The sequence below is a fragment of the Rhinatrema bivittatum genome, chromosome 3 (assembly GCF_901001135.1).
Source record: "Rhinatrema bivittatum chromosome 3, aRhiBiv1.1, whole genome shotgun sequence".
Classification (NCBI taxonomy): domain Eukaryota; kingdom Metazoa; phylum Chordata; class Amphibia; order Gymnophiona; family Rhinatrematidae; genus Rhinatrema; species Rhinatrema bivittatum.
In genome coordinates this window covers 29,452,752-29,471,517 of record NC_042617.1, presented here as the reverse complement: position 1 = coordinate 29,471,517, position 18,766 = coordinate 29,452,752, and the positions used below count along the sequence as shown (strand labels likewise).

At 41.3% G+C, this 18,766-nt stretch overlaps 1 protein-coding gene across 3 annotated transcripts in view; it reads right to left on the bottom strand.

Moving 5' to 3' along the window:
• CDC42BPA (CDC42 binding protein kinase alpha) overlaps positions 1-18,766 on the bottom strand; it is a 563,297-nt gene that overhangs the window by 254,200 nt on the left and 290,331 nt on the right. For all 3 annotated transcript variants that reach the window (XM_029593037.1, XM_029593036.1, XM_029593038.1), the window contains exons 6-8: positions 6,826-6,919; positions 4,683-4,883; positions 2,168-2,416 (exon numbers count right to left, since the gene is read on the bottom strand). In XM_029593037.1, the coding sequence (XP_029448897.1) occupies positions 2,168-2,416; positions 4,683-4,883; positions 6,826-6,919 (544 nt within the window). The remainder of the gene's footprint in view (positions 1-2,167; positions 2,417-4,682; positions 4,884-6,825; positions 6,920-18,766) is intronic.

The window sequence follows — 18,766 nt, the reverse complement described above, 5'->3', positions numbered from 1 at the left end:
GATAAACTTGTACGGAGTTGGCAGTTGCTACCAAACATTTTAAAAATAATAATTTAAAAAAACTTGCTGGGCAGACTAGATGGACCATTTTGGTCTTATCTGCTCTCATTCATTGTTAAATGTGTCATTTTACAATAATAATAATAAGGCCATGCATTTTCTGCTGCTACTAGGGCCATGCGAGCTCGATCAAGTTTAAAAGCATTAACTTTGGTGGTAATCTCTAGTACTTTGAGGAGACAAGTTAAGAAAAACATGACCAGGTCTGAACCAGACACTTTTCTGAGGAATCCTACTATGTGTACATAGTTTCAACGACCCCAGTCTTTCAGGTTGTCTTGTTTGCAAGAAGGAGCTTGTTGGTGGGCTGAAGGAGATTATATTTAATCTAGAGATTTTAAGAGAACTCTCAAGTTCTCCCATCAGCTTCTCAACATCTTCAGTTCTGACATTAGTCTCCTCAATCGTGGGGATAAGTTGATCTACGTTTTACATGACTGTCAAGTTTTGAACCAAGGCTATTATGGATTTTGGAACCAACCTGTTCATGACCTCCGTTACAGTTTTGGTAATCTCAGTGGGCAGCAACAATTGAGCCATTCTCTTATCTTCAGATATATTTTCCTCTGCCACAGTCCAACATTTACAAGGCATTTTTTTTCTATCAGAACATTTTGGTCTCAGTCTATTCAGCTCATATTATGGATATTGATCCTTGGCTGCTTCTTTAGACATATGTTAAGATATGGCAGGAAATTTTGAGGTTAAGCATGTGATTTATCAGGTAAAGATGGGAACTGTTCAATTCTGCTGCTGCACTCTACTAATATATCATCTGATCCCCAGGACCTCCCTCTCAATAATCATATTTTTGCACCAATTTTTTTTTTAATTTGGTATTGGAAAATGATTAAACTTTTGTTACATAGACAAGGCATTCTAATATGCAAGATCCAACATTAAATGCCTCTTTAGTGCGGCACAAAGAAACGGGGAACTCAAAAAAGAATACTGGGCACTGAAGGTTGAATTATCACACAGTACTTCAAAAAGAGTATTCATGCTTTTTCATTAGAGGTGTGCTGGGTCCACCATGCCTGCCCACAGGAGACAGGGCTTCAGAGCTTTATAAGCCGTGCCAATAAAAGCAGCACTCCAGCCAACTCAGTAGTGGTATGCATGCAAAGCACTGGAGATTTAGCAAAACAAAAATATCTGACCAGAAACTGCAGCTTCAAAAGATTTAAGAATCTTCACTACTCTCCCTTTTGCTTTGTTTGACGAGCCTTATACATTTCTTTTCTGCTTTGTGTCAAAGCATCATTCCATTCTGACCAATCTAAGTTTGGCCAGTTCACCCAGTTCTAAAACATCCTCCTCCTCCTCCTCTATAAGAAGCAATTTTCTTTAAATGTTTGCTTTTCTTCTGGCCTATTTCTTTTCCTTTCCATTTTGAGGATTTTTAAAGCTCCCTTGCATCCTCATTTTAACTCAGGCTTTATAGGTGCAAAGATGAGACCACATTACCTGGCTGCTGGTATGATCTATGGAAAAGAAATGTTAAACATATAGGACTTACTTGCCTAGAGTGTTTTCTGGGTCAGCCCAGCGGGGGCTCAATGCGGGAAGGTCTCCGGTTCTGCTGGAGCGTAGAATATTGTGAAGGCAGCGTTCGCAGCCCCCAACCCCAACACAGAGACACGCGCGTAACACTTCCCCCAGGGAAAGGGAGTCACGGTCATGGCTAAGGGGCCAGATTCAGGACCCTCATAGCAGGGTTGCAGAAGGAGCCCTTGGTGCAGGAACTTCACTGCAAAGACCAGATTGGGTATGTCAGGAAGAACGGGGAATATAGAAGAGGAGGAAAAAATCCCTGGGCAGTTGTGAATAAAGCCTCATGGCACCAGATCTCAGTTCTGATACCAAACGAGCTGGAGGTACAAAGGAGCAGGAGAAAACAGCTGGATCCTCTCCCCCAAAAAAGGAAGTTTTTCTTCTCTTTGGTACAAAAGCCTTTGAGATATCAAGGTCATACTTTTTTTTTTTTTGGGGGGGGGGGGGGGGTAGTTTCACTGTACATTAAGAATAAAGATATTCTCCAAGTGCAGCTGTGCCAAGGAAAAGGTCTGGGATCAAATGACGTGCGAGAAGACAACGGAGTACTTACCGAATTTTTTAGACAGTCATCGTCCACGTCGAAGTTTGATGTATCCGTGGGGCTGCTGACTTCGGGGATATAAGGTGCTTCACAGTTCCGAATGTTATCCCAGTCAATGCCAGCAAAGAACGGGTGCCTCTTGAAGTCTTCTATCCCATTCTGCCCAAGCCGGTGCTCCCGGCTGCAGATCAGCCGTCGAATAAGGTCCTTTGCATTTTCCGAGGCATCTGCCACCTGCACAGGAAACTGGAACCTCTCCTTCACAGCAGAGAAAAATCATCTTATTTAGCATTGATTTAGTGTGTGCAGTGTGTATATACAGCACTACACTGCCAACAGGCTCCCAACCTTAACAAGTTTCTAATGTAAACGCCAGCACGGGACGCTGAATGACTTGCTCTGCTCACACAATGGGCAGGAAACATGTTCTACTGCTTTAATGCAAACTCAGACCGGGAGAAAACAACTGTTCTGAATGGGAACCTTTAGCAGCTTGGCTGGGATGAAAGGGTGCAGCACTGCACAGCCCATTCCAGACCCACGGAGAGCTCAGCCACGTATTTGTGTGAGGGATTAAAGCTGGATTCTTGCTAAGATGAGAGATGAGAATATACACAACCACCCGAGTTCCACTGTCATTTTACAGCCTAGAAAATCTGGCAAACACCAGTGCAGCAGAACTGTGCGCTGTTCCCTCTCAAATACGTTTAGACAGTCCTATATCAGCAGGAAAGCTTGCACCTTAAAACTTTCGTTCACTTTCCACTGTGCAAGTTTTCTTTGAGCCCATTTGGTTTTTGGCACGCTCAGAGCGTGCTGCCTCTGCCTGACAAGCAGATAAAGCTCTCTGTGATGGCCCGCACAGGCGTCTGGTTTATGTATCAGTAGACTGCCGCTAGTGATGTGATAGTGAATTCTGAGAAGCGTACTGAAGTACAGAATACTTTCCCAGTTAGCAATAGAAAGTGGGGTTACTACGGTGGAAAAACAGGTGAAATCTGGCGTATCAAATGTTTCCATTCCAGAAAATAACAGAAACAACATGCGTTTAAGATAGCTAGAATTTATGCTATTACATTTATGATACTAAACGAAAACTTTGCCTAGAAAGCAGGTATGGAGCGCAGGCTGGATTAAATGTCTTAATCCAGGTGACCCAGCTACGCAGTGCAACAAAACTAGAGCTCCTTGAAAGGTGACTATTAACCTATCCAAAAATATATTTCTCTCTCTTGTGGCTTACTGTGAAATATTTATTTATTTATTTATTTAAATTCTTTTATATGCCGAAGTATAGCAGAAAGCCTTCACCCCGGTTTACATTGTAACAAATTCATACAAGTAACAATGTTTAAACTTGTAACGTAAGTACATAAAAATATGAATACAACTCAGCAGAGGCAGGGTGTAACATGTTAGCAGTATACAATTTACATATTATATTACAGTTTACATCTTAATTTAGGAGATATTTAATTTTATTACAGAAGTATTAGCGTTCAAGATGAGGAATGAGGTTATTCGAATCAGTCTGTGAATGATTGTCTAAACAACCATGTTTTTAATTCTTTTTTGAAAGTTTTGGAATCTCTGATGGAGCTTAGGTGATTTGGAATAGAGTTCCATTCTATGGGTCCTGCTATCGAGAAGGCTCTATTTCTAGTAGTGGATAATTTTGCAGATGACAGGGGGGGAATTATTAGTTGTAATTTTTCAGTAGACTTTGAAGAACGTGGTGATTTGTGAATTGCGATCATATTGTTTAGAGATGAATTCTTGTCTTTGTAAATTTCATTATGTAGTATGGTTAAAGTCTTGTATTTAATTCTTTAATTAAATATCTCAAAAGCAATTAACTGATCTAGTTTCGCTTTTTGCTTTCTTAAATTTGCATTTGGAATAGTGACAGAGACTCTGTTTTGAAAGCTGGTCATCTTTCTGCATTCAGAAAAGGTGAGGTTTAGATACTGTGTGGGTCAGTAGTGCCTACTAGGAGCGTCTAAGTTCTCTGAAAACCTAACGATCACCTGACCAGACAGTGGCTACCTCCTTTCACCCTTTCATAAACACTGTCAAGTGGCTGAAATCATCATTATAAATAAAGGCATAACAGTCTTATGGTACCTATTAAATAATGGATTACTGAGTGACGGAAAATGCTAATTCTGACCCCAGTTTGTAAAAGCTGCTTGCACCACCCAAGTCACATGGTCAACTCAAGGCTACTCTTATCTAGGAAACCATATTGGATCAATGTATTGAAAAGAAAAGGCCTCAGAAGCTTCCATTCATGTCAGGATACACTGCCAGCGATGGACTTTTCACTGAAGACTAAGGCAGCAAAATGAAAGAAGATGGTACAAAATTAACATGAGGTAGAATAAAACCAACAGAGCAATGCTTCTTACTGCAGCTTTGTGCCATTTTACTCAAAATTATAATGCTGTCCACCCTTTCTGCATTCGCAGTCACAATTTATACAGAATCCTTGCACGTGACGGTGAAAGAGAGGGAGAATGCTAACCTTGTGATTCATTATCTTCCCATAGGTCTCCACCAAAGACTCAGCGTAGAAAGGGGTTTCCCCATAAAGCATCTCGTACATGCAGACACCGAGGGACCACCAGTCACACTCTGGGCCATACTTGCCCTTCCCATCCTCCATTGCCTGCAGGATTTCTGGAGAGATGTAGTCGGGCGTTCCAACTGCAACCGATGATTGTACCTGCAGAGATGAAAATGTGCGCGATCAAGAGCCGCCCACCCTATTTTCATATTGGGAGCAAGTTGCAGTACGCTTGCTAGTGCAAGGTATGTGGGTATTTCTGGCAGTAAATTTTGCGAAGAAAACGTATGCACATGATTTCTCTTTGAAAATTCGCTTAACCTTTCAGCAGGTACAAAGGTGCCCACGTACCATGCACCTAGTTATAAGGGCAAAAGTCCGCAGGTACAATTTTACACATGGAGTTTCCTCCCCTGACCTTACATGCCCCCTGGGCACACCTCTTTTCAATGTGGCTGTGAAAGTACATATGCATTCTGACCATCCCAAGGGCTCTGCTTTTCACCCCAGAGAATCTAGCCAAGTACCTCAACTATTATTATTAAGCATAACACAGTAGATCGCAACTTTACAAATCATTAATGAAGAGTATTTTCTGGCTGGACAGGGAAAAGAATGCAAGAGGACAGTTCTGTGTATTTCTTAACTAGCACAGTGTTTCCCCAACCTTTTCAAGTTCAAGGCACGCCCACAGTAATAGAAGTGTTGTATGGCGCAGCAAACTCTACATAGCAAACTTGTGTGGACATGACGAGGACTTAAATGGCCAAAGGAAGTGCTAGGAAAGTCGCACCTTTTAATACAAAGGGGAAGGAGCGTAGAGAGACGCATTAACCTGTCACAATGGACCCGCTCCCTCTGCACCTAAGTGCAGGAGAAGGGAGCAGTCAGGGTGGTGCAAGCAGCCGGCTCAGTTACCTTGGCTGCCACACATGGCTGCCAGAGCTCCCTCACTCACTGCTGCTCCCAACACTCGAGTTAAATCCATTGCTCAGAGCACACTAAGCCTGAGGATTACGGAGATGCTGGAAGGACTCAAAGGAGGAGACACTCAGGCTGATGCAATATAGGCTCGCGTAAAACGGGCACTCATTATTTGAGCGCACTCACTCCTAAAGCGCGCCCAACCACCTCTCCTGGGTGCGCGATGCAATATTTAAATGAGGCACTAGGACACACAGGAGAAGTGGCTGTCAGGGTGGGCTGGGAAAACGGACACGCAAAATGAGCATCCGTTTTCCCCTGCTATCAGCACAAGTTACATGGCCTGGACAGTCTGTCTTGTGTGCCCAGAATTTTTTTTTTTTTCCTTTTTTACTTCAATCTGCTTTCTGTGGTTCCTCCTACTTAGTACTGTGACGACAGTAAGTGGAGGAAACACAGAAAGCAGGAATTTTTCTTTTTCCAATAAGCCCTTGAGTGCGGCAAACCCTTTATACCAGCCCTGGGCTGGCGCAAAATTTGCTGCGTTGCAATGGGCGCATTGGCCGTGCAGGAAATTTTTTGAATTGCAGGGATTAGCTAATAGCCTCATCTACGTGGAATTTACATGTGATGGGCGCTATTACCTATTTGGTGGATGCCATATTTCTGCAGATATTAAGATAAGTCTCTTTGTGAACTTTTAAATAGAATTTGGACGTTCATTAATCAAGTTTGGATAAAACAAATTTTTTGAAGAATCATTTGAATATTGACATGAAAACGTTTCTTTTTAAAGTTTTTTGGATATTGAGAGATTTGTTTGGGTGGATGATTATATTTCTGTTTGTATACACAAATACAAACATACTAACTTCGCTGTGAAGTATATAACACCTTTATAAATCTTACAATGACAGTTCAATACAATCATATAGGCGTCCCTTTTAATTATAATTTTGGAAAGTTAGCCCATGTTTGTTATTTTCAAATAATCCTGCTATGCATTAAACAAGATTTTCAATTTTGAAGACATGCATGTCGTCAGGTATGTAATGCTGCTGCATGGGGTCACTGCGCTGAATTGACTGACTTTTGGACTTTTTTTTATGATATTAATATTTAATAATTTAAATATATTAATTCTGACAGGGATAACAGAGGCTGTATTCCAACTTACAGTTCCATCTTCCATTAGTTTCAGACAAGAACCAAAATCTGCTAACCGAATGTGTCCATTCATGTCCATTAAGATATTATCAGGTTTGATATCCCTGCAAAAAAAGAAACACATATTTTAATTCTAATAAATATAATTGATGCATCCTCAAAAGCAATTACTTCAGCGGCGGCTATGTATTTGTTACAGACCAAGAACTGCAGTCTAACATAGCATGCTTTCCTGAAAAATAAAAAAATTAACCAGACCTGGCCTTCACAACGGTTTACAGACGAAACAACTTATTACATAAAACAGATCAAAGATTGATTACATTATAACAGGCAATTTTGGTGGGAGGGGACTTCACTTTACACCAAGTCTAAAGGTTTAAGCCCTAGATTTCTTTTCAATTGCTCTGATTTACAAAGTCCAGAAAATCTAGTTATGTAATAGAAATCCTGACCCAATCCTATCTGTTCCTACTATTATATTAGAGCAGTACAAGCATTGAGCTTCATTACGGGAAACCTACAATGTACAAAAAACACATTCTACAGTAAGTATTCTTCTGTGAAACAATTATATGAATACTTCATTCAGCAACTGGTGATACCTCCTGGAGCAGCTGAACACTTCCTGTAACTGCTGCCCCTTGCAGAATTTTGCCAGATTCTTCCAGAGAAAATTATTTCAGGTCTAACATTTGAGAGCTTTCTTACATGAAATGCTTGCTTCAGGTCTCACCACAACATTACAACATAGTTTAGGTCAGGACTTTGACTTGGTCCATCCAAAATGCAAAATCTTTTTATTCAGCTACTCTGCAGTAGATTTTACTCGAATTGTTAGGTCTTTTCTTGATGCATGAACTACTTTCAGCTCAGCTTCAGCCCACAGATGGTTGGCCTGCCACTCTCCTCTAAAACTGTTTGATATCAAACAGAATTCATGGTACCATCAATGATGGCAAGCCGCCCAGGTCCTGATGGAGCAAACCAGCCTCCATCACCCTGCTTGACCAAAAATGTTTTTTTTAATCATTTGTCCAGAACAATTTCAGAAGTCTTGTGGATCATGCCAATGCTCTTTGGTGAACTGAAGCAGTCAGAAATATCCTTTTCTGAACAGCAGTGGTTTCTTCCTAGGTATCCTCCCATGAACACCATTCCCATTCAGTTCTTCCTGATAGTTGATGAACACTCACATCAGTCGCAGTGAGAGAGGCCTGAAAATTTTTAGATGTTAGTCCTGGGTTCTTTGTGACACCGTGAATGATTTTCCATTTGGAGTGATCTTGGCAGGGCAATAGCTCAGTAGAGGCCCTGAAATCTTCAAGGTTTTATAGACTGACAGTAGTTGAATGGACCCCAAATGTTTAAAAATAATCTCATAACCTTTTTCAGACAAATGACCATCAAGTACTCTTTTTCATAGGTCCTATGAAACTTCTTTTGATCATGGCATGATGAGTTCCCACCACCTTTTATGGTGAAGACCAAATTCAGAACCTTTTGGACCTTTATATAGGATAGGATTTCCAAACTCAGTTGTGCAGATTTACTCTAAAGGGTGGTTTACTTGTTTCCCCAGTGATTTAAGCACCTGATTTATTACTTGAATTTATTACTTATATTTATTACATAGAAACAAAGAAATGAAACATAGAAATGATGGCAGAAGAAGACCAAACGGCCCATCCAGTCTGCCCAGCAAGCTATGTATTTTTTTTCCTCTTACTTGTTACACTTGGCTCTTAGTACCTTTTAGTTCTAGTTCCCTTCCACCCCACCATTAATGTAGAGAGCAGTGTTGTAACTGCATCTAATTGAATATGTAGCTTAGTTAGGGGTAGTAACCACCTCAAGAAGCAAGCTACACCCATTCTTTTGTTTACTCGACTATGTAATTCAGTCCTTGTTGGTTGTTGTCTATATATAGATCCTCTTTTCTACATTGCCCCTGCCGTTGAAGCAGAGAGCTATGCTGGATATCGTTGAAAGTGACGTATCAGACTTTCTCCCCTGCCGTTGAAGCAGAGAGCTGTGCTGGCTATGCGTTGAAAGTGAAGTATCAGACTTTCTCCCCTGCCGCTGAAGCAGAGAGCTGTGCTGGCTATGCGTTGAAAGTGACGTATCAGACTTTCTCCCCTGCCGTTGAAGCAGAGAGCTGTGCTGGCTATGCGTTGAAAGTGAAGTATCAGACTTTCTCCCCTGCTGTTGAAGCAGAGAGCTATGCTGGCTATGCGATGGAAGTGAAATATCAGGTTTATTTGGTTTGGGGGTAGTAACCGCCATAACAAGCAAGCTACACCCCGCTTTTTTGTGAATGCAAATCTTTTTTTTTCCACATTTCCTCTTACTGTTGAAGCTTAGAGCACTATTGGAGTTGCATTAACCGTGTGTATGTATATTGAATAAGGGTATTATCTTCAGGTAGTACCCTTCATTCCCGCGAGCCACCCCCTCTTCATTCACGTCCTCTAGACTTGATGGATCCACAGTGTTTATCCCACGCCCCTTTGAAGTCCTTCACAGTTCTGGTCTTCACCACTTCCTCCGGAAGTGCATTCCAGGCATCCACCACCCTCTCTGTGAAGAAATACTTCCTGACATTGGTTCTGAGTCTTCCTTACTGTAGCTTCAGCTTGTGACCCCTGGTTCTGCTGATTTTTTTCTGATGGAAGAGGTTTGTCGTTGTGTTTGGATCGTTAAAACCTTTCAAGTATCTGAAAGTTTGAATCATATCACCCCTGCTCCTCCTTTCTTCCAGGGTGTACATATTTAGATTCTTTAATCTCTCCTCATAAGTCATTCGATGAAGACCCTCCACCTTTCTGGTCGCCCTTCTCCATACTGCTTCCATCTTGTCTCTGTCTCTTTGTAGATACGGTCTCCAGAACTGAACACAGTACTCCAGGTGAGGCCTCACCAAGGACCTGTACAAGGGGATAATCACTTCCCTTTTCTTACTCGATATTCCTCTCTCTATGCAGCCCAGCATTCTTCTGGCTTTTGCTATCACTTTGTCACATTGTTTCGCCAACTTCAGATCATTAGACACTATCACCCCAAGGTCTCTCTCCTGCTCCGTGCACATCAGCCTTTCTCCCCCCATCAAATACAGTTCATTCAGATTTCCACTCCCCATATGCATGACTTTGCACTTCTTGGCATTGAATCTCAGCTGCCATATCTTCGACCACTCTTCCAGCTTCCTTAAATCCCTTCTCATTCTCTCCACTCCTTCCGGCGTGTCCACTCTGTTGCAGATCTTAATGTCGTCCGCAAAAAGACAAACCTTATCTTCTATCCCGTCCGCAATGTCGCTCACAAAGATATTGAATAGGACCGGTCCCAACACCGATCCTTGCGGTACACCGCTTAAAACCGCTCTCTCTTCAGAGAAAGTTCCATTTACCATCACACGTTGTCTTCTGTCCGTCAACCAGTTTGCAATCCAGGCCACCACCTCGGCACTCACTCCTAAGCTTCTCATTTTATTCACCAGTCTCCTGTGCGGAACCGTATCAAAAGCTTTGCTGAAATCCAAGTAGATGACATCGAGCGCTCTTCCTTGATCCAATTCCTTGGTTACCCAGTCAAAAAAGTCAATCAGATTTGTCTGACAGGATCTTCCCCTGGTGACTCCATGCTGCTTTCTGGTCCAGCAATTCTCCGGACTGTAGATAGTTCACTATTCTCTCTTTCAACAGTGACTCCATTACTTTTCCCACCACAGAAATGAGGCTAACCAGTCTGTAGTTACCGCCTCTTCTCTGTTCCCACTCTTGTGGGAACAGAGAAGAGGCTGGTAACTTTAGAATATGGAATTCACTCAAAGCAGATTACATAATATTAGAATATTAGTTTACAAACCAAGTCAATTGTAGCTTTCCAATGTGTAAACAAATTTGAATAGCAGCACAATCACGATACAACAAAATTAAGGTGCATGTCAAGGCCCAACTCTAAATAAATCAATCATGACTAAGCTCCAAAAGTGACATAATACCTGTAGTACCTTTTTGTAATCTGCTTTGAAGTTCCTGAAAAGCAGAATATAAATCAAATATATATATTGATGATTAACAACAAATGAATAGCGCTATAGCAAAACTCTGGATTATAGCAGCCCATTTAAAGCATTCAAGATGAATGCCAGACAATTCAGTTATTAACTGGGCTGCTCTGGGGTCTATATTTAGCATTAAAAGGCCTGCTAGAATAGTCAAACATTTATTTGCTTCCTGAAATGAGAGTAGTGGGTATCTGCTCTTTTGATTTATTTTTTTTTTTGTCGATGGAATTGTTACAGAGGCTCAAAGTGAAGATCTTAGTGATCTGGAAGGCATGTATGTAGATACCCTTTTGTTCAAGTAGATACTTTTGTCTCCTGTTACAGCCTTGAATATATGTCAAGAGTGCTGAATTTCATTCTGTATGTTATTAGCAGCCAGTATAGTCTGTGTAGCACAGGTGTGATATGGTCACATGGTTTACATCATTCTATCAGCCATGCAGCAGAGTTTTCTATTATCTAGTATTGGTGAAGGGTCTTGGCTGTTAGTCCTTTTCTATGTGGTGGTGGTAAGTGACAATTGCATTAAGGTTCAACTTAATATAATTTTTTGTGCAGATCAGAGAATCTTACCCTCACACCAGATGGCAAAAATCCTCTATTTAAACCCATAAGAAAGATTTGGTGAATTCTCTCCTAGAAGCAATAAGAACATGAAACACTTCATTGGAAAATCCAAAGAAACAAATTATCTCACGCTCAACATCCAGGCTGTGAGCGACAGGGCCTGGATATTGTGAGGAAATAGTGCTCTCTTACTCTGCTTGATTGGCACAGGAGAACTGCCCAATTTGATTGGTTTCTTAATGGATAACTTCCAAATAAGTGGAAACCACATCTGACTTGGCCAAGCGAGAGCTATGATGATCACAAATCCTTCATCCCTTTTGAATTTTATTACAGTTCTCTCAATTGTATGAGAGGCTATGCATACAGAAGACCCGTACTCCAATGAAGGGAGAAGGCATCTGATGTTAATCTGTCTTCTGATCTGTTCAGCAAGATTGACGACAGATCTATTCTACTTGTTCCCAACTCAAGAAATAACTTGTTCACCATGCCCTAATGCAGGGACTACTCGTGTGTTGGGGGAGGGTGTTCTGTTTACATCTGGATAATTTTGTTGGCCCCCTGATCTCTGAAAGCCTTTAGAATATTCATTACTGGCTATATTTCTAGAAAATTGATATGGTAATGTTTTTCCTGAATAGACCAAAGGCAGTGGATGTGAAGCCCTGGATGGAAACATCTATTAGTGCAGTTTGGTGGGGAGGAATATGGAAATGTAGTTCCAAGTCCAGATGGGCATGGGAAAGTTTCCAAGATAAGGTGTCTCTAAGCTGTCTGATAAGATGGACACACTTCTTTATTCTTTGAAAGGCTTGAATCCACTGGGACTCTAAAATTTATTTGTTGGGTTTCTTTCATTTGGAAGTCTGCAATTGGAATAACATGTACTGTTGATGCTATGTTGTCAGGATCGACAAGGCTTGAACCAGTGACCCTAGAAAGCAAAGAGAGAAAGAGCCAAGGAGCCCTGGGAGATACAGAAAAATGGAAAGGCCAGGGGACATTTGCCCTCCAATTGCCAGGTAGCTAGACAAGCCCTTGGAAGGTCCCATTGGTTTAGCACAGGGCATGTTCTGATAGTGACAGTATATAAGTAAAGCAATAGAGGCACACTTTTGCTAGTACAACAGATTCCTGAGATACATCCTCTGGAACAACTGCTCATCTAGCCTTGTTCCTCCATTGCATCAAGCTCTGCATTCCAGCTCTAGTGTATCTGCACTGCATCCAGCATGTCTTGAGCTTTTACTGGCCTTAGCTCAACCTTCATCTTGCCATTCAGCCTCTTCACATATGCCTCTTTCAAGTGAACTATTCACTAGCAACCAGACATACCTGACACACATATGACCCAAAATCTTCAACATGTACCAAGTGAATGTCTGCTGACTAACTCCTTTAACCATGACCATTAATTTGATGGGCCTGCTGGTGGTGGAGATAGGTTTTAGCCTGAGTTGCATCTACCAGAGCCCTGATAACAGAGCCCAGGATACGGCAATACCGGGCTATAACTTGTTAAGGAAGGACAGAGGACAGGAAAGGGGGAGGAGTGGCTCTTTATGTCAGAAACAATATCCAAGCATCTGAGCTGCAAGGAAGATGGGGCAAAGAAGAAGCACTATGGGCCGACCTAAAAAAAGATGATGGGGCATCCATTTTTACTGGAGTGGTTTACAGGCCTCCAAATCAAATGGAAGAGCGTGACAGAGATCTGGTTGAAGACATCCAAAAGATGGGAAAGAAGGGAGAAGTGGTGATTGTTGAGAGATTTTAATCTGCCGGATGTAGACTGGAAAATCCCTTCTGCAGAATCTAACAATAGTAGAGAGATAGTGGATGCCCTGCAAGGGGCTCTGTTCAAACAAATGGTAATGGAACCCACGAGGGAGGGAGCTATACTCGATTTAGTGCTCACTTTTGGAGATAATGTCTCTAATGTCCAGGTGGGTGCCCACCTCAGCACCAGTGATCAAACGGTATGGTTTCATATCACAAATAGGATATGGAGAAGAAGCACAAAGACCCAAGTTTTGCAGTTCAAAAACACAGACTTTGATGAAATGGGGAAGTACCTGGAGGAAGATTTAGAAGGCTGGGAGAACAAGAGAGATGTGGAACAACAATGGACCAAACTAAAAGGAGCAATTACCAAGGCAACTAATCTATATGTTAGAAAAGTAAAGAAAAGCAGAAGAAAAATGAAACCTATCTGGTTCTCAAAGGAGGTGGCTGACAAAATAAAAGCTAAAAGAACAGCGTTCAAGAAATATAAAGTATCCCAAAGGGAGGAGCACAAGGAAGAACATATGGTGGAACTGAGGGAGATAAAGAAAGTAATCAAGACAGCAAAACGTCAAGCGGAAGAAAGGATTGCCAAAGAGGTAAAGTGAGGTGACAAAACATTTTTCAGATATTTCAGAGAAAGGAGAAAAGTTCAAAGTAGTATAGTGAAATTGAAAGGTGAAAAGGATCAATGTGTGGACAGAGACAAAGAATTGGCAGAAATATTAAACAAATACTTCAGTTCAGTGTTCACTAAAAAGGACCTTGGAGAAGAACCATCACTAATTAACAAGAAACTGGAGGGGAGTGGAGTAGATGTAACTCCGTTTACAGAAGAGAATGTATGGGAAGAGCTAGGAAAACTAAAAGGGGACAAAGCCATGGGGCCTGATGAGGTTCATCCCAAGATACTGAGGGAGCTCAGAGATGTGCTGGCGGGTCCGCTACGTGACCTGTTCAATAGATCCCTAGAAACGGGAGTGGTTCCGCTTCACAAGAGTGGGAGCAGAGAGGAGGCTAGAAACTTACCTCGGTGGTAGGAAAAGTAATGGAGTCGCTGCTGAAAGAAAGAATAGTGAACTATCTACAGTCAGAAGAATTGCTGGACCAGAGGCAGCACAGATTCACCAGGGGAAGGACCTGTCAGACAAATCTGATTGACTTTTTTGACTGGGTGACTAGGGAATTAGATCGAGGAAGAGCGCTCGATGTCATCTATTTAGATTTCAGAAGTTTTTGATACGGTCCCGCACAGGCGGCTTGTGAATAAAATGAGAAGCTTAGGAGTGAGTGCCGAGGTGGTGGCCTGGATTGCAAACCGGTTGACGGACAGAAGACAATGTGTGATGGTAAATGGAACTTTCTCTGAAGAGAGAGCGGTGTTAAGCGGAGTGCCTCAAGGATCGGTGTTGGGACCGGTCCTATTCAATATCTTTGTGAGCGACATTGCGGATGGGATAGAAGGTAAGGTTTGTCTTTTTGTGGATGATACTAAGACCTGCAACAGAGTGGACACGCCGGAAGGAGCGGAGAGAATGAGACAGGATTTAAGGAAGCTGGAAGAGTGGTCGAAGATATGGCAGCTGAGATTCAATGCCAAGAAATGCAGAGTCATGCATATGAGGTGTGGAAATCCGAAAGAAAGAACTGTATTTGATGGGGGGGGGGGGGGGGGGTGAAGGGCTGATGTGCACGGAGCAGAAGAGAGACCTTGGGGTGATAGTGTCTAACTATCTGAAGTTGGCGAAACAATGTGACAAGGCGATAGCTAAAGCCAGAAGAATGCTGGGCTGCATAGAGAGAGGACTATCTAGTAAGAGAAAGGAAGTGAAGATCCCCTTGTATAGGGGCTTGGTGAGGCCTCACCTGGAGAACTGTGTTCAGTTCTGGAGACCGTATTTCCAAAGGGACAGAGACAGGATGGAGGCGGTCCAGAGAAGGGTGACCAAAAAGGAGGATGGTCTACATAAAATGACTTATGAGGAGAGGTTGAAGAACCTAAATATGTACACCCTGGAGGAGAGGAGAAGCAGGGGTGATATGATACAGACTTTCAGATACTTGAAAGATTTTAATGATCCATGGTCAACAACAAACCTTTTGCGTTGGAAAAAAATCAGTAGAACTAGGGGCCACGATTTGAAGCTCCAGGGAGGAAGACTCAGAACCAATGTCAGGAAGTATTTCTTCACAGAAAGTGTGGTGGATGCCTGAAATGCCCTTCCGGAGGAAGTGGTGAAGACAAAAACTGTGAAGGATTTCAAGAGGGCATGGGATAAACACTGTGGATCCATAAAGGCTAGAGGATGGGAATGAAGAGAAGAGCCATGGGAGAGGATTACTGGAGTGGAGACTAGTACCTGGTGATTACTACCCTTACTCAGTAAGCCTTCGCATGGTTAATGCAACTCCAACATTGCTCTTTGCTTCAACAGCAAGAGAAAATGTGGAAAAGAGAATTTGCCTTCAGATATCAACCAACAAGGACTGAACTTCACAATCTGGGTAAACAAATAAGCGAGGGGATAGCTTGCTTATTACGGCAGTTACTACCTTAAACCAATTAAGCATGATACATCACTCTGAATGCATATACAGCGTTGCTTTCTGCTTCTACGGCAGGGGGAAATGTGGAAAAGAGGATTTGCATTCAGACAACAACCAACAAGGACTGAACTTCACAATCTGGGTAAACAAATAAGCTTGCTTATTACGGCAGTTACTACCCTAAACCAATTATGCCTGATACATCACTGAATGCAGCGTTGCTCTCTGCTTCAACGGCAGGAGGAAATGTGGAAAACAGGATTTACATTCAGACAACATCCAACAAGGCATTGCTTTGTGCAGTCTGGGTAAACAAGCTTCGGGGTAACTTGCTTGATGCGGCGGTTACTATCCTTATCCATTAAGCCTTATGCTCACCTTTGATGCAACTCCAACATTACTCTCTGCATCAATGACAGGGGATGGCAGGAAATTTGAATCAAACAGTTACCAACAAGGGCCCTGAACTTGGTGGTTGATGAAACAGATAAGTATAGGAAAATAAATGTGGAAGCTTGCTGGTCAGACTAGATGGGCCGATTGGTCTTTTTCTGCCGACATTTCTATGTTTCTAGGTATAAATTCCAATTGAAAGGATGGACTTAAACTGGATTTCGGATATGTTATGATAAATCCTAGCAACTCTAGCATCAGAATAGTGGTGCGCATACATTTGTAGCTTCTGCCTGAGATATGTTCTTGAGCAGCCCATCATTCAAACAGGGAAACCCCGGTCTGTAAAGAAATGCTAAAATAAGTTCTATACATTTTGAGAACAGATATGGGGCTGCATCAAGCTAAATGGCAGTACAAGGTACAGGAGGAGATATTTAACATGACTCCAAGATAACTTCCTGTGACTTGGATGTATCTCTATGCGCACACAGGCATGGTTGAAATCTGGAGTGCATAACCAGGTCTTCTTTAAGATGGGTACGATGGCACCTAAGGAAATCATCTTGAACTTCTTCTTTTGAAGGAAATTGTTCAAGGCCCTTAGTATTTTTGGGCCAAGGAATACCTGGCGTAGAATCCCACCCACTTTCCTGTTGTAGAACATGCTCTGCTGATTTGGTCTGCAGGCGGTCGTAAAGCTCCTTCTGAAGCAGTTTCTAGTGAAAAAGAGAATAAGATCACCACTTCAAAGGGTGATTTGATGGAATTTTCAACAAATATAATTTATTTATTTTATTTATTTAAAGGCTTTTATATACCGGAGTTCATGCACTAGTGCATACCACTTCGGTTTACACGGAACAAGGAACAGAAAATTACATCAAACAGATTGAACAATTAAACAAATATACAATTACATCCAACAATTGGGTATAAATAACATGGCTAACTTAGTAGGAACTTAGAGTTAGAGGTGAAGGAGAGAAATAGTACCAAGTGGTAATAGAACAATGTTAATAGCTAAATAATAAATATAAATAGTAAATACAAGTTCTTATAATAAATACAGGTGTTTACAGATTACAGTCTTCATGAAAAGTTTACGTCTACAGAATAGGGTTAAGTAAATAAGAACTGGCGGTTATTTCTATAGGAGTGAAGACTTCAAAAACTAAGGTTACATCTGGATTAAGAGGTATTGGTGTAGCATGTTCAAATATTTAATGATTTGGAATTGTGAGACCAAGGATAAAATTAGGAGTTGTTTGATATGATTATAAAAGCGAGAATGATTCAAGTTCTGGGATGTGGTTCTGAGCTAGACCTTTAAGTGTAGGCTTTTGTAAAGAGCCAGGTCTTGAGTTTCTTTTTGAATGTTCGAGTACACGTTTCGAGGCGAATGTCCGTGGGGAGGGCATTCCAATGAAGGGGGCTGGCAGTCGAGAATGCACGTTTCTTGAGTGAGTGTCAGAAAATATCTTAATATTTTGTGCTTTATTGATAATTACTTATATTTAGTGAAGTCAGTAATCAATTAGCCATAAAGAAACATGTTAGCATTTAATACCCATAAGCCTTTACTTTTAAAAGCCATGACATTGGTCATGGCTGTGCTGAAAAAGCTCCAGCACATAGCTTTCACCTTTCCCCTACTTAAAACCTCAAGATTTCACCTTTGTCCCACTTTCAGACTTTGAGAGTACAGTTGTTTACCACTTTCTCTTATCTCAAGTAAGAAAGCACCTGCATTTTATGACATTGAGCATCCTAACGCAGGTGTCATGATTGACCACCCTAAAAACAGATGGCCAGCCAATTAAGTGTGACAGAAGGGAGTGAAAAAGATTTTCTCTTAGAACTACAAAAGAAATCCAATTAAAAATCAAAAATGGGCGAAGCTATAAACAGAATAAAATATAAATGTGTTGATGGAAGTGTAACAGCGACCCTGGATCAAAGGGTCTTAAGTGTATAAAACAGTGGCAGTTTGAGGGAGAGGGAGAGGTGCTACTTAGACTTTCTTCGCACGTGATTGAGAGAGACACAGAGCGGGGTGCTTCAGATAAATTGGTAAATATAATTTTTATTCAAGTATATGAGAACCTTTAAATTGCTATTGTTTCTACATTGGCAGATGTATTAGAAATGTATTAATTTCTAAAAAGATGACATTAATAGACATTTATCTGATATTAATAATTTCAATTTCCTTTTTAATGGTTCTTGCATTGATTGTAGGATATACTCTGGTAAAGTTAAGATTTGAACATAAAAATGATTCTTAGTCATTTAGAGATATTTATTCATGCCTTTCTGTATCTGTGAAATAAAGAAAATATTTTTACAAAAAACTGACTGGTTTATTTATGCATGATGTGCTGAAAAAATTAAAGGTTAATAAAAAATTTCTGTGGTAGATTCGAACACACCTCTGAAAGTAAACTTTTTGTCTCAAGGCAGAAAGGGTAGGGAAATAGAAGTGGAAGTGGGATATTTTATCCAGGCAGGATTCCCTGGTTTTAAATTCTGCTAAGGGTAGAAGCCTCAATACTTCCATTCAAAATTTACCACATGGCGCCCAACG